We start from the raw sequence: 25,953 nt of genomic DNA, 5'->3' as shown, positions 1-25,953 counted from the left end.
TGGATGGTGGAAGAACAAATTGATATTGCAGGAAATGCAAGAACAGATGTACACATATATATTGGTCCTATCAAAGAAGATGAAGTGAAGGAAGTCACAAAGAATTTAAAGAATAATAACCAAGAATGGATAATATAAGTGCTGAACTGTACTAGTTCACTCTTGAGACATCAACAACAGTTATACAGTCACGTGAAAAAGTAAGTACACCCCATGTAAAGTTTTGACTTTTTCAACATATTTCAACATACAGCTATTTGATCAACATACAGCTAGCTATTTGAGAGATATAAAGGTGATAAAATATAACAAATATCATGAAACATTTACATTTTGTAGTCCATTGTATAATTTAAATAAACAAAAATGCAAATTTCGCATGTGGAAAAAGTAAGTACACCCTTGGCTCTAATAGGTGGGATTGCCCCCTTTGGCAGAAACAACCTCAAGTAGGCGTTTCTTATAACTGTCTACCAGTCTCTGACATCGACTGGGAGAAATGTTTGCCCACTCCTCCATGCAGAATTCTTTCAGCTGTGCGATGTTTGAGGGGTTTCTTGCATGCACAGCTCGTTTCAAATCCCCCCACAACATCTCGATGGGATTTAGATCCGGGCTTTGACTTGGCCATTCCAGAACCCTCCATTTCTTTCTTTTCAGCCATTTCTTGGTGGATTTACTTATATGTTTAGCGTCATTGTCATGTTGCAAGGTCCACCTTCGGTTGAGCTTCAACTTTCCGACAGATGGCCTCACATTGTCCTCAAGCACCCTCTGGTACAATGAAGAATTCATCGTGGATTCTATGATGGTGAGCTGCCCAGGCCCTGATGCAGCAAAGCTGCCCCAAACCATAATATTTCCACCACCATGCTTTACAGTTGGTATCAGGTTCTTGTGGTCAAATGCTGTCTTTGGTTTTTGCCAAACATGTCTTCTGGTACTGTGGCCAAATAGCTCTACCTTTGACTCATCTGTCCAGAGCACATTGTTCCAGAAGTTCCTGGTCTTTACCTAGGTGTTCATTGGCAAACGTTAGTCTTGCCCTGATGTTCTTTCTGGACAGCAAAGCTTTCCTCCTGGCACACCTCCCATGTAGATCAAATTTGTGCATGCTCTTTCTAATGGTAGACTCGTGCACTTTGACATCAACAGTGGCACGAGCTACCTGGAGGTCCCATGATGACATTCTGGGGCTCTTAGAGACTTTTCAGCATCTTGTGGTCTGTTCTCGGGCTGAAATTGCTGGGGCGGCCTGGCCTGAACAAGTTGGCACTTGTTTGGAATCTTCTCCACTTGTAGATGATCTTCCGGACAGTCGAATGATTGATTTCAAATTGTTTGGAGATCTTTTTAAATCCCTTCCCAGACTCGTAGGCATCTATAACCTTCTTTCTGAAGGCCTCAGAGAGCTCTTTTGATCTAGGCATGGTGACGCCGCACACTTCAACAACAAATAGCAAACCAAACTAAATGTCTGAGGTTTAAATAAGACAGGTTCCTCCTAGATCCTCTAACGATGTTATAATCATTTGCACCTGAGCTGGTGCACCTGGTTCTAATTTTAGGTATTTGACGTAGTGATAAATGTAGGGGTGTACTTACTTTTTCCACATGCGAAATTGGCATTTATGTTTATTTAAATTATACAATGGACTACAAAATGTAAATGTTTCATGATATTTGTTATATTATATCACCTTTATCTATCAATATTGTTGAAATGAAGATCAAATAGCTGTGTGTTGAAATATGTTGAAAAAGTCAAAACTTTACATGGGGTGTACTTACTTTTTCACGTGACTGTACATAAATTATTTGGTGAAATATGGCAACTAGTACCAGGAGTGTGGAAAGTTGGACTGATCATTAATCTGCCAAAGAAAAGGCCTTCGTGAATGTTGTAACTGGATGGATGTAACTCTTCTGTGTTTTGCAAGCAAAGCGTTTTGGTAGATATTGATATCTGTCGGATATAGATAGCTGTGGATGGAGTTTCGAGGAAAGAGCGGGATAGCTCCCTGGCCACTTCCAGATATGTTCACTTTTGTTGCACCCCAAGGTTTGACGATTGATTTATTGTTCCTGAGCTATTTAGGAGTGGGAATCCACATGTTGTCAATCCCAAAGCCTGCAAGGGAAAAATGTCAACAGCACTTTATGTTAGGTGGGTAGGGGTGGATAAGCGTAAATTTTCACACGCTTCAAAATGGGGGGGGGGGGGGGGGGGGGGTATTGGTGTTATAGAGTCTATAGTGCTTCTTGGTATACATTAATCATGACATATCATACACCACTGGAAAGAGGAATGAAATACCTATCCTATGGTCTATCCTTGGAATAAATCAGACAATAATTGAGGTGAATATGACAATTTGTGTATCTTGTCCGTAAATATGCGTCGCCGTTAAAAGTGAACATTTCGACTAAAGCATATCTTACAATCAATCAGGAACCACTATAAACCGCCAAAGGTCAACTAGATCTATTACATTAGAATCCTTAGGGTGCCATATGAATAAAATAGAATAAATACATTGAAAATATACCGATGAATGTACACTTTCAACCGTTTTTACATTGCTTCCCAGAAATCTGTGAATACGGTTCGCGTCGATTGCCACTTGGGGGTGGGGTTGCTTTTCAGGCTGCCTTCTTAATTTGAATTAATTGACCACTACGTGGTATGTATCACATGAAAGTATACTGAATTACCTATCCAATGGTGTATTAATGATCACTTTCAGATAAATGTTCACCTCTACAAGGGACTTCACCACGATTGGCATCAATACCTCATGCCGCGTTAGCGGATATTTTGTGTTGCAGGATGCTTTTCCGGCTTAACTTCAGTGTGACATCACTGAATAATAACTGCTGTATGTCATTACTAAATACAATATTGAATTACACATAAATGTTATGTTAATGATAACTGTGTGGTATGTTGGCATGGTGTCCCTGTTGTGCTGCAGTCAATAGGTCGACTGATATTTCCTCAGTTGCTGTAACTCCGGACGCAATGTGGATAAGAGGCTCAGATGTATCCCTTGTAGAGAACGGATTCACCCAGCTGTCGATAGTCTCGATCACCTTGCGCACATCACGTTCATCCTTCAGAATGCGTGGAGCACTGGAATCTTTTCGTATGTGACCTCCAGCATCTGTCAAGCCTGCCATTCCCTTGCACAACTGCAGAATCATCGCTCTGTCATGGACGGTTAGAATCCATCGTTGCACAGCACCTCGGTTGAGACTGATACCAACTATCCCTCCACTCGTTTTGGAATCTCTGTTCATCGTTTGCTCAATGGTTTGATATATGGCTACTTGAGCAAATGCACTGCCAGGACTGCGCTGGACAGCAAAGAATCCTCCTTGGAGCAACCGGTTACTCTCTGGGTGGGACTCGGGCAGTGCGACCATTTCACACCAGTATGCAGACAGGTAACGTGCATAGTTCGTCCTCTCATATGCGAACATCTATGGCAGCATCTGGTGGATTGAAGCAAGATGCAAGTCCCAGTTTCCCTCTCTAGTAGCTCTTGTGAAGCGTAGAAGCACACACACGAGGTCGATGTATGAATCCCATAACGTTGCCAAAGGTCCACGGTCAGTTTCACAGAATTCGCCAAACAACTCTAGGAGGCGCTTGCACCTTGATGAGGTTATCAGTGCAGTGACAGTAGCTGCACTGAGGTGTGAGCAAACACTATCAAATTCCTCCCTTGTCATCAGATCCTCTTCTTTCCCAGTTGAAATCATCCACTCCTTGAAGGACAACAATCGTAGGCGCTGCATTCCTTCCATCACAATCTTGTGCGCTCTCATGGCCCTGTTGTAATATCTGCCTTCCATCACACCTGGGATAGAGCCAGCAGCTGCAACGTCAGCTTCTACGAGAAGATCTGAGAGACCTGTGTCTCCGAATCTCTTTCCAAGTACAGCCAGGAAAGTCATGGACGTACGAAAGCCTCCCATTCTGAGGACGACATGAGAGAATTCCTCTTGCTGCTTCCAGACTATTTCCTGAGCTTTTGCATACACGGCGAGGTCCATAACTAGTATGATCTGTCATTTTGACGACATCCAATTCATCAACGATACTTTGTGATACGTGGTTAGCGAGCAGCTTAAACGCCCTGTCATGGCCTTTACCTTCTGGGGAAGGGTTAACATCTATCTTCTGTCTTTCACGTAGATTTTTGTGGTGGTTTTTTTTTCTTCTTTTTTTTCTGTCTTTCACGTGTATATGAGCTGTAGCATATCTTATGATACTTGATTTCTTTAGCAATAAGGTCGTCTGCTATAATATCAAGTAGCACTCTTTCATCTCCTTTGCGTTCCACCGCAGCAAGAAGTTGATCACTGCCCCTGTCTGTTAAGCATTGGGATACTTTCTCCTGTCGCGATCTTGATCGTTTGACTACTTGCTGACAGATGATACATGTGTCTGGTAGTGTAGGTGTGTGCGATGAACGGTTCAACCTCAATCCAGTGATTGGTGGTACACTTGATGTTGGCTGCACGGATGCCCCTGGTGTTGGCTTTGATAGAAGTCTACTAATCATAGTTTTGTTTGTATATGCCTGGTAGCATTGTCGATGATAGCCGCCAGTTGGACCTTCACCCCAATGATCTTTCAGTTGGTCATAGACACCATCCTTGCGTGATTCCCCCGATTCTCTCAGCTTTGTCAAACTGTGCGTTGTGAATGGTGTCAGAATACCAGTCGATTGTCTCACGTGGCAAAGACATGGTCCCAGGCGATGTCAAGGCGTGGTACTTTTGTAGCCCTTGAATCGAGTTTAAAAACCACCTCTGCCATCGTTACCAACGCTTAGCCTGAAAAACAGAAAATAAAAGCAAATATTTAAGCGCTGCATCACAACATTGACAATGATGTCATTGACATGCAACAATTATTGTTCAGGGAAGTCAAATTGAAGTTAAGTCTGAAAAGCAATCCCAAAAACAAATGTCCGCTGACACGGCATGAGGTATTGATGCTAATTGTGATGTGAAGTCCCTTGTAGAGGTGAACATTTATCTTAAAGTGATCATTAATACACCATTGGATAGGTAATTCAGTATGCTTTCATGTGATACATATCACGTAGTGGTCAATGAATTCAAATTAAGAAGGCAGCCTGAAAAGCAACCCACCCCCAAGTGGCAATCGACGCGAACCGTATTCACAGATTTCTGGGTAGCATTGTAAAAACGGTTGAAAGTGTACATTCATCGGTATATTTTCAATGTATTTATTCTGTTTTATTCATATGGCAACCTAAGGCTTCTAATGTAATAGATCTAGTTGACCTTTGGTGGTTTATAGTGGTTCCTGATTGATTGTAAGATATGCTTTGGTCGAAATGTTCACTTTTAACGGCTACGCATATTTACGGACAAGATATACAAATTGTCATATTCACCTCAATTATTGTCTGATTTATTCCAAGGATATACCATAGGATAGGTATTTCATTCCTCTTTCCAGTGGTTTATGATATGTCATGATTAATGTATACCAAGAAGCACTATAGACTCTATAACACCCATACCCCACATTTTGAAGCGTGTGAAAATTTACGCTTATCCACCCCTACCCACCTAACATAAAGTGCTGTTGACATTTTTCCCTTGCAGGCTTTGGGATTGACAACAAGTGGATTCCCACTCCTAAATAGCTCAGGAACAATAATCAATCGTCAAACCTTGGTAGCAGGGGGGGTGCAGCAAACTCCTTAAATAGAGCTCTTTCTGGAATTGGATCATAGGCTAGGATGGATTGAGAAGTAATAGAGGTGTAGAGATCAAGTTATCACTCTGACATTAATAGAACGATGTAATGAATGAAATTCAAATCTTGTGACGACTTTCATCGACTTTGAAAAAAAATCTTTGACATTGTGAACAGGGATGTGATCTGGAATATATTAGTAGGGTATGGAATACCTGGAAAGTTCATCGGAATGATAAAGAACATATAAAATGGATACAAATGGGGGGGCTCATGTTTTACAAACAATAAAGAAAGCAAGAGTAGCATTCATGAGGATGATGAGAGATCTGGAAATAAAAATAAAAACACAACAATCTAGTATAAACTTGTATTGGTGTCAAATAAAAACAAATTCATAGTGCAGTTATCTACCTTTTCTCCACCTTTGACAGTTGCAAAATAACATCAGAGCCCAAGGGACTACTATGATAGTTAGGCCTCATGTTCTGATGCTTAAAAAAAAATCTTCACCAAATGGAATTCCAGTTTGAATTCTGCTTAAAGCGACTGTTCCTCTGAGCTGTTTCCGCATCGAGTAATCTCTCAGATCCGATACGTTCACTTGTTTAACTGCTTACTTGCTCACGATCTTGTCATGCCGGCGGCATACAAAGCCTCTTGGGAAACTTGCGCCGCTTTCATCAGTCTTGGGCCCACTGATCGCCATCCCGGTGGTTTCTAGGTCCCTCAGATCCTTTTCCACCGTACACCACCAGGTCTCTGTAGGTTGTCTGACCCTCCTTCGACCTTCAGGTTTCAAACGTGGCGCTCTTTTTGTGATGTTGTTTTCCACACGCAGTACATGCCCAATCCTTCTCCACCTCATTTCAATTTCCGACATGCTCTTTTTTCTCCCAGTCTGACATATCGTATGTCCAAGTCATCGCACCTGATATAATTGCTGTCTGAGGCATTTAGTCTCCTGATCTGTTTTGTGGGTGGCGATTTTCACTCCTGCTTGCATGACATACTCCTAAATCCTATTTACCTTCACTGGCATACTTTGTTTACTAATAATAATAATAATAATAATAATAAAGGAGTCTTATATAGCCCCATCAAGCAGAGTAAACGACCCTCATGGCGCTTTACATTATCATGCGAACGCACACACACCGCACACACATACATAAACATACACACACACAGACACACCTTCACTCTTGCCCTATTCCTCTCCCTCCCCATTCAAAACCCACAGATGTGTACTCCCCCTCCTCCTCCCCTCCCTCCCCCGCACATGTACACAGACATACTCTCGATCTCTGTCCCACCTCAAACCAAAGGGAAAACAGGACTTAGACTTTGAAAGACTTGTGAAACAGATAGGTTTTGAGGGGAGGTTTTAAAGGCAGGAAGAGAGTCAACATGTCGAACAGAGGAAGGCAAGTCATTCCAGAGCAGAGATGCAGCAAAGGAAAAGGATTTCTCGCCAAACGACTTGGTGCTGGTGCGCGGCGGCTCTCAGGTCATAGAGTCGTCGCTTGAACGAAGCCGTCGCCGAGGTTCATAGAGAGTGAGCAAATCGGAGAGATAGTGAGGTCCCGTTCCACACAATGATTTATCACAGTTTGGCCATCTTCAGCCCTTGGCATCAAAACGCTACACATATCGAACAAACAGTTTCAAATGGGGCACCTCACCAAAATTAGAGCATTTAAATTACTTCCAGTGTGGCAATAAATGGGAATTGTTGCTCCCAGCTTGCCGGTTCGATGACACAAGACACCATTTGCGTTTTTGCCTCCCTCATCCATACCCTGTTTGGAATCCCATCTGGGCACTGATGGGTAACTTGCTAGTCCATCCAAATGATAGATTTGCATGATGTATAATATATTTTATTTCCCAGGCAATTTATCAAATGATTATTATTATTATTATTTATTTAGTACTTTATTTTTTCCTTGTTTTGTGGTCTCAAAATATGAATATGCGTGTCTATCCGTATGTCGAAAGCAATTGGAGGGTACATTTGAACTGTCACAACCTAAAGTGGGATTATGAAGCTTTTCTAATGTACAAATTGATAAATAGTGATTAATATGTCTCAAAGTTGTGATTTCCAACAACATTTATGATCATTGGGACACACAAAAGGAAGTTAAAACGGCTGTTCACCACCATCTCTTATCTTCCCCAATCCAAAACCTTGATCTTTTCTACCCCCGCTAATTTCACCCTAAATCCACTTTTTTGAGGTGACTTTTGTCTTCTTTCCTGGAAGTCCTTGGTGTCCTTGCGTTTTATACCTATCCTGCCTCCCCCCAGGCCCTCTCCCTCCCACACATCTCCCGATGTCCCTGCTCTCAAATGTTGTGTTTGTGTGCTTCCTCCCCTTCTCTCCCCATCTTGTCGACCGCTCCCCTTTTTATATACTTTGTTTGTTTGATAAATGTTAGCTCTTTCACGAGCTTCGATTCTGTATCCCAAAAAAAAAGAAGAAAAAAAAGTCATCCACCGGTGGAGTTTGGGGGAGGGGAGCAGAGGGGGCGCCCACCTTAATTTTTTTTTAGTAGTTTACAATTATGATAAAACATCCCGTGTTTAAACGTGGGTAACAATAATGAACGTAAACTGTATTTGTGATGTCACGTACACTGTAACTACACTAACGAACGGTAATTTTTGAAGTCAGACGTAGCTACCCATTTATTAATATTAAGCCCTTGCCCCCCCCCCCCCCCGATCCCCCATGCAGATCCCATCAAAACACCAAATGTTCATAAACTCATTAATACTTTTCTTTCTTTCAAAAACACAAAATTCAAGTTTGAGTCTTGCAGATATCAAGGCATTAAAAAATAACAAGACATCACATTGCCCAATCGGCTTTCCTTTCAGTTTTTCCTTCCTCGATAAATAAATTGCCATTTTCGCCGTGGCCACTAAAAACGAAAACAACACATGTACATGTTCTTTCATATCGTTGAAACCAAAAATAAATGATCGCAGAGAAAAAGTGATCTTCATTTTTCTAGCCATGTAATTCAGCCATTGAAATAAAGGCACAAGCCTTGCACAATCAACGTACGCATGGAACACATTCTCTGTGCAAACACAGAACGGGCAACACGTAGATATGGGCGCGAAATGACTCACTAATTTATTGGACGGAATGATCCAGTGAATCATTCGCCACTGGAGATCACCTGTCCTTTTGCTTACCAGCTTACTGTATATTAATTCCCATGCAGGCTCAGATGGGAGTCCTTCCGGCATTAGCCCTTTCCACCTGGCTACTCCATTTAACGGTGAGATCTCAAGCAGAACTGCAGTACATAAACGATACGGGTCTTTACTACTGCATTTCTGAAAAAATGTTTTGTCCCTCACTAATTGGGGGCAAGTCTCCGTGACTAGGCTGTACCAATAAACCAGGAAATTGCCAGTCATTGGATGTCACCAAAACTTCCTGGGTCCATCTTAGTCCAAGTTGGAAGCTTTTCTTTCCTATTCCCTTTAGGACTCTTCCAATTATTCTGTTTGACCATATTCCAGTCATATCAGCTATCTCTTGCGCCGACTTCCACCCCCAACCAGAATCATGGCGGAGGTCCAACACTTTGATTATGCCTGCTGTAATAAAGTGTTGATAAAAGTCTCGGCTTCTTGGAATTGCAGGAAAAAGCGGGTTGTAAAAAAGGGGTTCTTCCACATACATGTTTGTTACATAGGTTTCTTGCTGGCGACAAGTCGAAAGGCTTTGCCAGGCATTCAGAAGGCTCTGATAGAATGATGGTAGATGAGATGTGTCGACATGTTGGAGTTGGATTAAGAAAAGTTCAAAGCTGTATCCGAGCCCGCTTGCTTTTCGCAGCATGTGATAGGCCAGAAGTCGGCTTGGCAGTCGTTCCTTGTACAGAAACTGCTGTATGGTACACAGCCGAAAAGCCATGATATGACTTTTTATGTCGATCAGTCCCTGGCCACCTTCAGACAAGGGGCTACATATGACATTTGGTAGTAACTAGAGTCCCTGTATATAGAGAGTTGTGTCAACTCAAATTTGGACGCCATTTTGTGTCTAAGTGTGTCGGATTAGATATACATGTACATTCGCGATATGGGGTGATATATTCTAAACCTGCTAAAAAAAAATTTACGACACATATTTCGTCTTATTATTACACACAGGTGATATTTGTTTTGTCAAAAACTCAGCTATTGCCGTGAAAAAGAGCTGTGTGGTGATATTAAAAGTGGTATGGCAATGCATATTACAAGCCAACACTGCATATAAGAGCTAACATTATAAGTAAGACAAACCAATGCTGTCGTTCTCTGAATTTTAATAACTTTTAGAAAGGAGTGTGGGCATATCCAATATTTTTTAAAGGGTGCCGAGAGCAATTCCGGTGTAGGACTTCCAGCCGACATATAGTCTAACACACTTAAAACAAATTCTGTACGTGGTATTGCCATATTTCTATAGTGTACAACTTTAGTTTTATCGACATTTATATTCAATTTCCATTGTAATGATTTAACAAGCTGCAAGTCAGCTTCTGTCTCTGACATAAGGAAAACGTCATCGGCATCGAGTAAGATTGAAACGTTCATTTATTACTACACCCTTGCCCAGAACTCTGATGGATATTGCCTGATCGATTAATATGTTTCATAGCTGGCGACTTAATTAACACTTAATTTTCGACTGCGCCAAGCCGTAATTAAACAGAGAAAAAACTTTAAAAAATACCTGCAGTGTGCACGGTTCGTCTAGTCGAACAGATATGGAAAAGCACAGATAAGACGTCATATTCACCATAACTTGTTTAATTTCACCAGGAACACGATGAGGCCAACACAGTAAACATTCAGTACAAAACTTGGTTCATACATTCAGTACAGAACATGATTCATACATTCAGACCGTAAGAAAACTCTGCCCGTAATACAACACTCTGACCAGACCAACACTTCATCCCACTACGTTCACTCCTCACAAGTGAAACTCATCACTACTCCGTTCACTCCTCACAAGTGAGACTCATCACTACTCCGTTCACTCCTCACAAGTGAGACTCATCACTACTCCGTTCACTCCTCACAAGTGAGACTCATCACTACTCCGTTCACTCCTCACAAGTGAGACTCATCACTACTCCGTTCACTCCTCACAAGTGAGACACCATCACGACTCCGTTCACTCCTCACAAGTGACTCATCACTGCTCCGTTCATTCCTCACAAGTGAGACTCATCACTACTCCGTTCACTCCTCACAAGTGAGACTCATCACTACTCCGTTCACTCCTCACAAGTGAGACTCATCACTACTCTGTTCACTCCTCACAAGTGAGACACCATCACTACTCCGTTCACTCCTCACAAGTGACTCATCACTGCTCCGTTCATTCCTCACAAGTGAGACTCATCACTACTCCGTTCACTCCTCACAAGTGAAACTCAGAACTGGCAGAGTCTCGAGGAGTCGATCGCTTTCCAGCTCTTTCGTCTGACTTTCGCTTCCCAAATTTGTCTTCTGACTTTATCACTTGGAAATCTATACATCTTATATTTCCCAGATTGGTTTGAACAACCAAAAGCAGAACAACCAGTCATTTTGTTTGGCAATAAACAACATTCCCGTACCAAGCTGACGTTCACGCACGGTGAAGTTAGACACAAAATGGCGCCACGAAATCACGTGACCAGAAATCTCGGGTCAGCGCATGGCGCAACTCTCTTTATACAGGGACTCTAGTAGTAACTAATGGTGACCACTCCAAAAAAACATCCACCAGTAGCCTCTGCACTGCCTTTCGTAGTGCCTCCGGCGGCTGAAGGCAGATAAACCTATGCCACAGGGAAGAAGCCACCAAATTATTAACCACTAGAACCCTGCCTTTGTAGGAAAGGTGGGGCACAGCTCGTTTCCAGAGTCCCAATCTTTTTTTGACATGCTCAACAATCCCATCCCAATTTTTGAGGACGTAATGTGGAGATCCCAGGAAAACCCCAAGGTATTTGACTCCGTCTTCCACACATTTTAACTTTGTTGGTAGATGCACAGGTGGTACCAGCACTCTTCCAGGTGGAATGTCTTGAGACAGGGAATCCATAAGGCCTTACTCTTGTCCCAGTTACACTTCAAAGAAGAAGCGAGGCAAAAAAGATTTAAACATTCAACAAGTGCAGGGATATCACTCTCCTTCTTAACAACCACGCAGACATCATCTGCATAAGCTGATACAACTACTGAAGAACTCCCAGGGGATAGTCACTCCTGAAATATTTTTCCTAAATAAAATTAGGAGTGATTCCATTACCAAGGAAAATAATAACCCAGAAACCGGGCATCCTTGTCTCACCCCTCTTTGAACCTGTACCGGAGAACTGAGTTCGTTATTTATTTTAATAATAATAAATAATAAAAATACATTTATTTTATATAGTGCTTTTCAAGAAGCCCAAAGATGCTTTGACAGAGTACAAAAAACAAGTGCAAAAAGACAAAAATCAACAGGTAAATAATCAAAGCAAAAGGAAGGAGAAGGAGAAGAGATAGTCAGGGGTTAAATGCTGTGGGTTAAATGTTGAATGCAGTGTTGAACAGGTGGGTCTTGAGTGATGTTTTGAATGTGGTGAAGAGGAGGAGTCTCTGATGGTGTGAGGTAGTGAGTTCCAGAGGGTGGGAGCAGCGATGGAGAAGGCCCTGTCCCCCCAGGATCTGAATTTGGTCCGGATGGGGGGGGGGGGGGTCAGGAGGTTGGTACCAGCAGAGCGGAGGTTGCTGGTGGGAGTGTGTCTGGAGAGGAGGTCAGCCAGGTCGGATGGGGCCAGGTTATGGAGGGCTTTGTAGGTCAAGAGGAGGATTTTGTACTGGATTCTCTGGGGGACGGGGAGCCAGTGAAGCTTGTAAAGGACGGGGGTGATGTGGTCACGGGTCCGGGAATGGGTGAGTAGACGGGCAGCGGAGTTCTGAATGTATTGGAGTTTATTGGTGATTATTGAGGGTGAACCAAAGAGGAGGCTGTTGCAGTAGTCCAGACGGGAGGTGATGAAGGCGTGGATGAGGGTTTCTGCAGCCGTGGAGGAGAGGGATGGACGGAGACGGGCGATGTTTTTCAGGTGAAAGAAGGCTGTCTTTGTGATGTGTTTAGTGTATTTGTCGAAGGAGAGGGTTTGGTCAAAGATGATGCCAATATTCCGGATGTGAGGGGAGGTGGATACTGGGAAACCGTCGATGTTGAGGGCAAAGTTATGGGTGGATTTGGTGACCGTTTTTGGGCCAATGATGATTATTTCAGATTTATCATAGTTAAGTTTGAGGAAGTTGATTTGAAGCCAGGATTTTATTTCAGTGATGCAGTTTGTCAGGATAGAGTGGGTGGCAGTGGAGATGGACTTGGTGGAGATGAAAAGCTGGATGTCATCGGCGAAGCAGTGGAATTGGAGACCATGACGGCGGATTAAGTGACCAAGGGGGGACAGGTACAGGATGAAGAGGAGGGGGCCAAGAACTGAACCTTGGGGGACACCTTGGGGGAGGGGAGCAGTGGGGGATTTGCAGTTATTGATGGAGATGAACTGGCGTCTGTCAGAGAGGTATGATTTGATCCAAGAGAGGGCAGTGCCGGTAATGTTAAAGGTGGTTTCGAGTAGGTTGGAGATGGGTCTGAAGTTATTTAGGGTGTCAGGGTTGAGTCCAGCTTTTTTCAGAATGGGGGTAACAGCAGCAATTTTGAGTGACGGTGGGACGTTGCCTGTAGACAGGGAGGAGTTTATTGTTGCAGTGATAAGTGGAGAGAGGGCAGGAAGGGAGGCCTTGACAAAGCTGGAGGGGATGGGGTCAAGAGTGCAGGTGGCAGTTTTCATTCCTATGAGGAGTTCAGAGAGGTCAGTAGGGGAGACTGGGGAGAATTGAGACAGGGGTTGGCAGGATAAGGGGGGGCAGGTGGTTTGAGGGGGAGCGGGTGCGGTGGTGGTTAAGCTGTTGTAGATGTTGTCAATTTTGCTTTGGAAGAATGAAAGGAAGGAGATGCAGTTGTCTACTGTGAATGACTGGGTGGTGGTGTTCAGGGGGCTGAGGAGTTTATTTATTGCAGAGAAGAGTGCTTTTGGGTTTCCGGAGCCAGAGTGGATAATTTGAGAGTAGTAGGCGGAGCGGGCGCGGGAGAGGGCATCTTTGTAGTGTTGTAGGTGGTCCTTGTAGGCTTGGGAGTGAATTGTGAGACCTGTTTTATTGCGGAGTCTTTCAAGTTGGCGAGCACGAGTTTTCATCAGGCGGAGTTTAGGGGTAAACCAGGGAGCAGAATGGGTGAAAGAAACTGTTTTGGTTTTTATAGGCGCAAGCTGGTCAAGGCAGGAGGAGAGAGTGTGGTTGTAGTAGTCAGTGAGGTCAGAAGGGGTGTGGAGGTCAACGAAGGGAGAAGTGGACATTTTTTCAGAGAGGGTGGATGAGAATGAGGTAGGTGAAAGAGCGTTTAGCTTACGGAAGTTGATAGTGCGATAATGCCTTGGTGCTGGGGTGGGGATGTTGATGGTCGTAGTGATGGCTAAGTGGTCAGAGAGGGTGAGGTCGGAGCCAGAGAGATGGTGCAAAATTAATCCAGTAGAGCAGACAAGGTCCAGAATGTGACCACGGTTATGGGTAGGAAAGTTGACATGTTGAGTGAGGTTAAAGCAGGTGAGTAAATCAGTGAAGTCAGTGGTTATTGTGGAGTCAGTGGAGTCCATGTGGATATTGAAATCACTGAGGAGGAGGATTGAGGGGGAGAGGGAACAGAGCTGCGTCAGAAAGTAGGAGAAGTCAGACAGGAATGATGGGTGTGGTTTGGGAGGACGGTAGACGACAGCCATGACTGACTGTGTGTGACCAGAGAGTTTAAAAGCCAGGTGTTCAAATGATAGAGCAGATGAGATGGAGATGAGGCTGGTCTTGATGTCTTGTCGGTGAATTACGGCAATTCCACCACCTCGGCCCTCCGAGCGTGGTTTATTGATGTAAGAATATCCATTGGGTGTCGTGAGGTTGAGTGCGAAGTAGTCCAGAGGTTGTTGCCAGGTTTCAGTGAGACAGAGAAAGTCCAGTTTATTATCCAGAATGTAGTCGTTCAGGATGAGGCTTTTGTTGTTGAGGGACCGGGTATTGAACAGGGTGAGCTTGATGTTGTTTTGTACGGTGGGGATGAACTCAGGTGATTTAGCCAGGGTTTGCAGACAGGAGGTGCGATCGTGTGCGTTGCTGTGACCAGGTGCGCTGGGACGATGAGTGGGAGTGCGCTGAGCCGACCAGAGTACGGGAATGGAGTGACCTGTTTGTAAGTAAATAAACTTATGACCGGAGCCTCTATGAATGTATCTGGGTCGTCGCAGGAGTCCGTGGTACTTGATTGCAGAGATGCATGATGGGGTGGAGTGAGTATTGAGCAGAAGAAGCCTTGCGGCGGAGTACCTCAGAGCCATGCCAGGCAGGAGCGAAGGGACGAGGCCAAGGTCGAGGAGGCAAAGCGGCAAACGACCGCAGCCGCTAATGAAGACCACAGCGGCAAACAGCCACCGCCGCAAACAACGGCCACAAACCGGGAGCGGGCCTGAGGAAACAGTGGAGGAGCCGGGCAGGCGAAGCCAGGAGCAGAGCCGGGACCGAGCAGAGGGCAGACCCAACGGTCAAAAATCCGCCACGACCACCAGAAAAGCAAACTATGTACAATGGCCTAGTCGGAGAAGCGGCGAACAAGTAACGCCAGCGTCCTCTCCAGACTGGACCGGAAGCGGTGGTAATTCTAAATAAACTAAATATATTGTTGTACAACAAAGTCACGTAGGCCCTAAAATTGGCACCAAAGCCACATGCTTCTAGCACACGATACAAAAAAACATGATCAACACTGTCAAAAGCCCTTTCCAAATCAAGGAATATTATCCCAAAATCTTTTTCCAAGCAATCACATTCCATTAAATCTCTGATCAAAAAAATATTATCATAAATAGATCTGTTTGGGATGCAGTAATTCTGATCATGGTGGACCAGATCACGGATTACCGTCTTCAACCGACTGGCCGCCAATTCTTTATCTGTCGTAGATCTCCAGTCTTTGGAATCAGCGACACCACTGCTCTTCTGAAGCTTAGTGGGAGTTCTCCAAGCACCAAGGATGATTCCAAGACATTCAGTAATTCAGGGCCCAAAAGGTCCCAAAAAGCCAAGAAAAATTCTGCCGGTAGGCCGTCAATCCCAGGAGCTTTCCCCGAGTCCATTTCAGTTAGGGCCTGCGTTAGTTCAGGCAAAGTAATTAGTGAATCCAGGCCCAGGCACTGAGGCTCAGTTAGGGATGAAAGGTGAGAAGTTAAAAATTCCATGGTTTGCTCACAAACATTTTGTTTTGCATAAACTTTTGAAAAGAAACTCTCCAATGCACAACCTTACATCGCCAGGGTTGGCAACCATGTTTCCCCTAAAGTGTAGTACAGAGAAAAAAGTTTTGGGTGACTTATTTACAAAATCCATTTGGAAGAAAGATTTACTAGGGGTGTCTGATACCTTTAAATTGTTTATTCTTAATCTGATTAACAGGCCTGCTGCTTTCTCCTGAATCAGCTCTCTCAGTTGAGCCTTCTTTTCAACCAATAACCTGTGGTCTCTTCTGTTATTATATTTAGCCAGTTTACACTCTAACCGTATAATATCAGCTTCGAAACAAGCCATTGTTATATTTTTTACGTCAGTTTCATTTGAAACAAACTGCTGACAAAACACTCTAATCTGAGCTTTTGTGTTATCCCACCATAATTCTAAAGAAGACAAAGAGGGCTTTTTTGAAAGTTGGATGACCCAAAAAGCACGGAAGGCGTCTTTAAACAAAGCATCTTCGAGAAGACTGGTATTGAATTTCCAGTATGCACTTTTGCGTAAGGGTTGAGGGAAAAAGAGGCCCATTGTAACTAAATGATCAGAAAACAAAGATGGAAAATGATTTGGAGAGATATCTGCATTCCTGAACTGTGAGTTTATGTACCAACGGTCAAGTCTAGCGAAGGTCATTCTCCCATTGGCACATCGTCCCCAAGTATACTCAGATTTGTTGGGGTAATGTAACCTCCATGCATCTAGCACACCCACTGCCGAAAAGTAATTTAACAAATCAGTACTACCTTCGGGATGAGGTTCTGCTGTATTTCGGTCTATACTGGGTTTAAAGGTGCAATTAAAGTCACCCCCCATGCAAATACAATTATTGAGATCTATCGACTGCATGTGTCGAATTAAAGATGAAAAGAAGGCTCTTCGTTCCACACCCTCACTTGGTGCATAAACGTTGAATCGTGTAAACCGAAAATTATTAATGACCAGTTCCAGAGAAATAAACCGGCCTTTAATCACCTCCTGGAAGAGGCATGACTCAGGTACAAGGCCTGGTCTGAGTAAAAAGGCCACACCAGCAGAAGAAGAAGACAAGTTACTAAAAAAACATGATCCCTTAAAGAGGCGACACCAGTCGTACTCCACATTTTGAATTATATGGGTTTCCTGGAGTAAGAGTACATCAATTTTCCTGCGCTCAAATAAACTTTTCACCTGAACCTGGCGGTTTTGGCTTGCACCTCCGCCGTTCATATTTAAGGTTCCGAAGGTGATTTTTTTTCATGGATTATCAAAAGGCTTGAGTGGTTGTTGGGAAATCTCACCCCCTGCTTTTGTAACAGCCTTTCTCAGCCGATGAAACAACGACCTTGTTAAATGAAATTCATCCGGCTTCCTAATTATGTCCTTTGCAGCCTGTATGAATGAAATTAAATGAGGACAATGATATTTTACAATCACATTTCGCTGTCGGTAGGTGTCATTTAGAAAAGAAATAATAAATTGAGGGGCTATGGGTGACTGATACGATGAAGATTGAGACAACTCAGTCATCTCGACTTCATCATCTGAATCTGACAACTCAAAAACAACTCCGCCCGGGTCACATATATCAGTCTGCGCCGTCCCCATTTTGATTCCAGCCAAGTCCGAAGATTTGCTGGAATGTTCTATTGTAGAGTCGTCTTCACTCTGGTACCCGGGACATTCAGCAGGAGCTGAAATCTCGGCTTGCCCTCCTGTGGGGAGATGTTCACTGGCTCAGTTGACGAACCAGTGTCATGATTTCGATCTTGCATTGATAAAGAGGAGCTCGGGGCTGAAACATTCCCATTCTGTTCGGTATCAGCAGGTAGTGAAGGTGGCGGCTCACTAATGAGCTCACCATCATCTTTAGTCTCGCCATCTACTTTTCCTCCCAAATTTTCGGTGCTGCCCGATAATGTTTCAGAATTAATTAATTCAGGTTCCTTCTCGCTGGTGTCAATACAGCTTGTGGACAACTGAGAAAGATGTTTCGGGGCGTCTTCACCCACACTGTCTTTATCCAACACTACCTTTTTCAAAGTAATGTTGGAGTTACAAGCACCAGGTGCTCTTCGTTTTTTTGTCACCACAATGGAATCTTCTTCCATCTCCTCACTGCACGTCGCATCTGCCACAACAGGTGGGTTATCCGGGATTATTTCATTATTTACCGAATCAGCGGTGTGGTCATTTTCACCAACACGAACAGGAGTATTATCCCGACTCCTCGTGTGCGAGGGAGTGGCAGTAGGAACCGTTCGGGTATTTCGATTTACCTTGTTCCGTATGTTGGAGACCGTGGTGTTATCTCTTTTACAATCAGCGTCACTATGACCTGCTTCACCGCACCTTACACACGAAACCTTCGGACAAAACCTTTTCACGTGGCCAAAAGCTCCGCAATGAAAACATGTTAATGAGGCGGATGACGCATACATCTGGTACTCATTGTTGTTCACCTTTACCTTGAACGTGATGTTTAACCCCGTGTCATCGCCTCGATCCGGAAGCACCATCTACACCTGCCGTCTAAAGCTCATCACGTGTTTAACACGTTCATCGTGAGACCGGAGCGGATTCATTGTGATTTTCGACACCACTGTTCCGTATCGGGACAAAATGGACATCAGCTGATCGCAGGTTATAAATGGGGGTACATTAGATATGACGACTCTCATCAACGGAGTGTCCATAGGCGACGCCGAGACAAAGAGACCTGTCTCTGTGGATAATCCTGCACTAACAACATCGTGAACGAATTTTTCCTCGGACAGAAATACAACAACTTTTTGATTCATTCTCGACGCTGCTCGTACATTCTCACAACCGATTATTTTCGCCACCGCCAAAACAATGTCCTCGGTGGAAGTTCCTTTGGGTGGAACACACACAAATGCATGCTTCCTTGTTAAGTTGTTGAATGCCTCGAACCGAGAGCGTGTATTCGCCATCCCAGCGAATTAACACCCCTCAATTGTCCGAACCGGACAAGAAGGTACGAAACCGAAATAAATCAAACTAAAATAAATAACAAACGCGCATTATAAGCACAAAAAGGCTTACAAAGCGTCGTCGAAGCCGGTAGGCCGCACCCAAAATGGGTCCACTCTCAATCCCCTCTCTCTCTCTCTCTCTCTCTTGTAGACAAAGGGGTAGAAAGGATGAAAACAAAACGCCAAAGCACACAGGATGGAAAAGGAGAGGGGGGGGGGGGTGGGGGGGGGGGGGAGGGCAGGAGAGGATAAAATCGCACAAAGGACTCACCACAACACAGAACATTTGCTCACAGCTGCCATGACGCCACACCCAAATAGCAACAGCCGGCAGGGGGCGATAGAGAGAGACAGACAGACAGACAGACACAGACACAGACAGACAGAGAAGAGAGAGAGAAGAAAGAGAGAGAAGAAACAACAACAACAACAACAACATGCATTTTAAGGCCATTTTCCCTGCTGGAGTGGGGGTTAGCCTTGCGGTCCCCATGACAATCTTCTCCATTTTGCCCTATTTTCTGCATCTCTCCTTGTTAACCCCCTTGCCCGCATTTCTTCTTCCACCATCTTTAGCCAAGTCTTTCTCGGTCTTCCCCGTCCTCTGCTTCCTTCTACATTCATTTCCATCACTCTTCTCAACCAGTCACTTTCATCCTTCCTCAACACATAACCAAACCATCTCAACCTGTTCCTCTTCACAGCATCAATCACAGGCTCTATTCCCATCATCTTTCGCAATTCATCATTTGTCTTCCTCTCTCTCTCAACGATACTCCGCACATCCACCGAACCATTCGCATTTCCACCCTTTCCAGCCTTCATTGCTGCTCTACGTTCATTACCCATGTCTCGCTCCCATAAATCTTAACACTTCTCACACATGCAGCATACACCTTTCCCTTCAGCTTCAACGACAATCCCCTCCTCATCAGCACGCCACTCAGTTCCCGAAACTTCTTCCATGCACATCTCACTCGAGCAACGGTTGCCGAGTCTGATCCACCTTCTCCATTCAGCATGTCTCCGAGGTAGCAAAATGTTTTCACACCTTCCAGCTTCACGCCGTCTCCAAGATTCAACTCAACATTTCCTCCATCTGCAGCTCCCTCTGTGCACACCTTACATTTGAATGTAGCTGCCACACTGGTTAATGACCCTCTCAGCCACTACATTTTTGATGAACCCACTCAGCGCACATTTTACATTGAATGGAGTTCACTCCGACACCCTTCCTGCACACAGCACATGGCCACTTCCCAGTTCTTTCCACCTCACCACATGCTTTACCACTTGCCATCACCTATGTCTTTCCGATATTCACCTTCATACCTTTTGTCTCCATACATTCCTTCCACCTGTTCAGAAAAAAGAGAGAGAGAAAACACCAATAGCAGAGTTGAAGGGTTAGATGGAGGGAGACTTGTAAAAAATGGATGTGGGGAGGAATGGGGGCAGGAGAGGATGCATGGGGTGCACAGGATGGATGTAGAAGGAAACTCTTGGGAAAATTTGGAAGGAGGGATTGGGGTTGGGGGATTGGGGTGGGGGGGAGGTTAACAAGGGTAAAAAAGAAAACATGTTGTGGCATTAAAATACGGTTTGCACACATATTATGCTAAAAGAAAATAAATAATATCTATAAAATAAAATAAAAGAAATAATATCAATAAAATAAAATAAGTAATATCAATAAAATAAAATAAAATAAATAATATCGATAAAATAAAATAAAATAAATAATATCGATAAAATAAAATAAAATAAATACCGATAAAATAAATAATATCGATAAAATAAAATAAATAATATCAATAAAATAAAATAAGTAATATCAGTAAAATAAAATATAAGTAATATCATTAAAATAAAATAAGTAATATCAATAAAATAAAATAAATAATATCAATAAAATAAATAATATCAATAAAAGAAAATAAATACCAATAAAATAAAATCAATATCAATAAAATAAAATATATAATATCAATAAAATAAAATAAATAATATCAATAAAATAAAATAAATAATATCAATAAAATAAAATATATAATATCAATAAAATAAAATAAATAATATCGATAAAATACAATAAATAATATCAATAAAAGAAAATAAATACCGATAAAATAAAATAAATAATATCAATAAAATAAAATATATAATATCAATAAAATAAAATATATAATATCAATAAAATAAAATAAATAATATCAATAAAATAAAATAAATAATATCGATAAAATAGTGTAAAATAAGTAATTTAAATAAATTAAAAACATATATAAAATAAATAAAATTAAATTAAACACATCTTACCTAATTTGTGCATTCTCATTCAGCCGTCAAAAAAGAAAAGCCGAATGATCCATTTTAATATGTTGATTATTCGTTTGAGGTCATTTATTGGCAGCATGCCTTGTTGATTAATTTTTAGAGGATCAAACATTTGAGTAAATGTAATTGATAAATAAAAGAGAACAATGTGATTTAACAAAACACGAGGAAAATTAAAAAGAGATTTTCTTGGCGCAAGAAGCAATAGACTGAAGACGCAAATTTATCACTCTCAGTGGCAGCTGCTCACTTTTGGCAGATTTTGCCACATTTCCCATTATTTTATTCCCTTGATGCCGTATGTGTTTGACAACATGACCAGATGCGAAATCAGGATGCCATAAATGGCTGCTATTGTTGTAACATCTCAATTTCTTAACAAATAAGTGCAGGAGGATGTGAGTGTTTTGGAGAGGAGAGAAAAGATTGCAATAGGTTGCGTGCAATCCGTGCATGCAATAGGTTGCGTGCAATCCGTGCATGCAATCGGTTGCGTGCAATCGGTTGCGTGCAATCAGTGCATGCAATAGGTTGCGTGCAATCCGTGCATGCAATAGGTTGCGTGCAATCCGTGCATGCAATAGGTTGCGTGCAATCCGTGCATGCAACGATTGCATGCACGCAGTCTAACAGTAGAAGTGTTATACCGTAGTACCCGTGACGTCACGTGTCACTGATATGTGGCAGGAGATCACCAAGATTGTTTCGAAGGAGAGTACCCAGTCTAATGTCTCTTATTAGCCATTGCAAAAGAGAACCCAGGTTTGCAATTAGCGTGATAAAGTGCACACGTGTTCATCTCTCTGCATTTAATTTGTTGATTATGTACACATCTTTAATTAATGTGCATTAACTTTGCCCACTAATTTGTCCATTTGAATTTGCTTTGACTCCACAATGTGACACTACATGTGGCACGCACGGTATGAATGCATGATGTACAAACTGCTACATAACTGTAGTGAATATCGTTTGGAATCTCCCGTGATGAGGCCGAAGCACAATGTCTGTCGCTCTCGCATCGCAGGCAGGTCGGTAACCTACGTGTGTTTTTATTTACCGTCTATTCTCCCACATTGCTCCCTCCGCTCCGGTCCTCTGAACCGTTTCAGCAACTCCAGGATGCAAGCCTTCTTCCAGAAACCCCTCCGGGTTAAACTTCAAAAACGTAGACTGATTGCACACTTCAATTCATTTGTTCCTCGCTTCTCCCGTCTATGGAACAGCCTTCCAGATACAGCAATGTTCTGTTTCGCCCTTCCCTCCAGGGTTTTCAAGCACACATTGCACCACCACCTCATATCATCCCCCATTCTGAACCATGATCTTTATTAGCCACATTAACCCTTCCTAACCTAACCTTAGTACTTGCTGATTTCAGTGGTTTCTCCCCCTCTCCCTCTCTTCCCCTCCTCTCCCTCTCTTTCCTCTCGCACTCTTTCCCCTCCCCCTCTCTCTCACCCTCTCCCTCTGTCTCCCCCTCTCCCTCTGTTTCCCCTCTCCCTCTCTCTCCCCCTCTCCCTCCCCCTCTCTCTCTCCCTCTCTCTCCTCCTCTCCCTCTCTCTCCTCCTCTCCCTCTCTCTCCTCCTCTCCCTCTCTCTCCTCTCCCTCTCTCTCTCTCTCTCCCCCTCTCCCTCTCTCTCCCCATCTCACTATCTCTCCGCCTCTCCCTCTCTCTTCCCCTTTCCCTCTCTCTCTCCTGCTCTCCCTTTCTCTTTTCCTCTCCCTCTCTCTCCCTCTCTTGCCTCCTCTCCCTCTCTCTCCTCCTCTCCCTCTCTCTCTCCCGCTCTCCCTCTCTCTTCCCCTCCCCCTCTCTCTCCCCCATCTCCCGCTCTCCCTCTTACTCTCCTTCTCCCTCCTCTCCTCTCCCCCACCCCTCTCTCTCCCCCTTCCCCCTCTCCTCCCCCCCCACACCCATCCTCTCTCTCCCTTTCTTCTGTTCGTTATTCCATTGCTGGTTGTGCCTAGTTGTCAAGACAGTACCCTTCTGTCAATTTAACCTTTCTCTTTCATGAACCTTCCTCTTGCAGAAAAAAAAAATACAGTGTAGTTGAAACAGGCATATCCGAAAAATACATTTGCCCACGTTTATCATCTCAGGAGGTTTATTAAAAGAAGAAAAATGAAAGCTTTTTTTTTCTTGTGTGATAACTTCTACACAATTGTATAATAAATAATCCTTTTTTACCGTCATATATTCCATTATGTACAGTATATGCCTGGTGTTGGTTGGTTGAAAGGAGAGGAGACCTGAGTTCAAATCCCAGTCGATCGTTGAATTAACACCATGTGGGGTTGACTTAGCCTGTCATCCTTCCGATGTTGACAAAATGAGTACCAGCTTACTGGGATGAATGAGCTATTCGAATGTCCTGCGTCAGAGTGCCACCCCGACCAGGATTGTGCCCAATAGCCAAGAAACTGATTCGGCGGCCATATGCATCTGAAGATGCAGGAGTTGTCATCATATTTCCATTATCCAGTAACTACTTATTTTACTGTCATGGTTATTACATTCCTTCCTTTATGTTTTGTAAATTTGCATTTTATGAACTTCAGAATCTCGGCAAGGTTTGAAGATATACCGCAGCTTGGCCTTGTCGTGCGTTTTGATGCTACTTTAGGCCGCTATAATGTATATATTGGGATGTACAGTCAGGTAGTGCTTTGATTGTGTGCTTCCAACTTTGTGGCAACAGTTTGGGGAAGGCCCTTTCCTGGTTCAGCATGACAATGTCCCCGTGCACAAAGCGAGGTCCATACAGAAATGGTTTGTCGAGATCGGTGTGCAAGAACTTGACTGGCCTGCACAGAGCCCTGACCTCAACCCCATTGAACATCTTTGGGATTAATTGGAACGCCAACTACGAGCCAGGCCTAATCGCCAACATCAGTGCCCGACCTCACGAATGCTCTTGTGGCTGAATGGAAGCAAAAATCCGCAGCAATGTTCTAACATCTATGGAAAAGCCTTCGTAGAAGAGTGGAGGCTGTTATAGCAGCAAATGGGGGACCAACTCCGTATTAAAGCCCATGGTTTTTGGAATGAGATGTGTGATGTTCGGGTGTCCACATACATTTGGTCATGTAGTGTAGCATGATATTTCACAAAGTTGTGGATGCCATGACAAAACTAGGTGGGCGATTTGGGTATGTGGCAAGAAGAAGCCGATTCGATTTTGGTTCAGGTGCGAATCCAGATCCGGCCTATCGGTGGGATAAAAAACGTAAACTGTTCAGCTTGGTGGAGGCATGCGCTCTACCGAGTGCTGTTTTAGTTTGGGGGTTGCATTTCATGATTAAAATTATGTTGTATACATGTGGAACCACATGTGTTTAGTCTGTTTACATACAGTACTTGACAGTGCATAACCTAAAAGCACACACACAAATACATCAGAATGCACAAACAATCTCAGTCACATTTTGTTACTTGCAGCTTGTGTGCTTTCATATGTAAAACATGTGAACATTTAAACATGTGACTGCAAATATAGTTAAGCACGCATTTCTAGTCGAAGAGGAATTACTTGTTTTTATTTCCATAGTAATTTGACAAAAAGTTGAGTTTTAAACTTCAACTGTCTTCCACCGGCAACTTTAAGCATGATTCCACCCTTTCAATTTGTACATTTGCCTTAAAAATACTCACTGGTCACACATTGTCCATCAAATTTGAATCCCCAAAATTAAACCTGAAATGTTTGAGGGGAATAGGCCAATCCCACCCCCCCCCACCCTTTCTTACTCAACAGACAGCTGGGGGAGTCACTACACACCAAACGTCACAAAGGTGTATCCTCCATTCCATGTACATTGTTTGACTGACATCTGCCAAGTTACCGCTTGTGTTTGTGTTTGAACAGTTGGTTACACCATGAACGACCTCATTTTCGAGTGGAAAAAAGAGGGAGCGTTGCAGGTGGCTGAGGGCCTCACTCTTCCACAATTTTTGCTCAAGGATGAGCAGGACTTGATCTACTGTACCAAGCACTACAATACAGGTGGGTACAAGACAATGGGTCATTTTTGACACCGCTTCGCACCTTTCCACTCTTGTGTGTTGAATGTAGTTGCATATTTTAAGATGACCAGTGTATTTCTGTTGTGGCAAATTTGCTTCCAGTGGTGCCAACATCAGAAGAGCTTTTAACCACAAGTGCGTTCTGCTGTGGATCCCAGTTATTGTTTTCTTTTTCTTTAAATTCCCTTACAAGAATGTATTTACCACTGGCTTTTCATCGGTATAATTTTGTTGCCGATCTCGAGTTGCTCAAAGCGCACCAACAGTGAACCACAATCGTGTGGACGGACACTGCGTGTGGTCCATGCAAACATGGTGTTTCAGAAGTCTTTACTATTTCAATGCTTTATTTTGACAAAGGTATCCAAGATTTAAAATTTACTGTCATCCATCATAAAGTTGAGACTCGGGAGAGTTTTTGACATTGATTTGCAATGATTAATCAGCATGGGATGACGCACATTTATGATGATGGA

The 25,953-nt window shown here is 43.2% G+C and overlaps 1 protein-coding gene across 4 annotated transcripts in view; it reads left to right on the top strand.

Moving 5' to 3' along the window:
* GLRA2 (glycine receptor alpha 2) overlaps positions 1-25,953 on the top strand; it is a 308,566-nt gene that overhangs the window by 260,702 nt on the left and 21,911 nt on the right. For all 4 annotated transcript variants that reach the window (XM_068135182.2, XM_078768142.1, XM_078768144.1 and 1 more), the window contains one exon: positions 25,320-25,457. In XM_068135182.2, coding sequence (XP_067991283.1) covers positions 25,320-25,457 — 138 coding nt within the window. The remainder of the gene's footprint in view (positions 1-25,319; positions 25,458-25,953) is intronic.

Source organism: Myxine glutinosa, chromosome 14 (assembly GCF_964187855.1).
Source record: "Myxine glutinosa chromosome 14, kmMyxGlut1.1, whole genome shotgun sequence".
NCBI classification, from domain to species: domain Eukaryota; kingdom Metazoa; phylum Chordata; class Myxini; order Myxiniformes; family Myxinidae; genus Myxine; species Myxine glutinosa.
The sequence above is the reverse complement of the archived record's forward strand: the minus strand, read 5'-3'. Positions and strand labels throughout refer to the sequence as shown.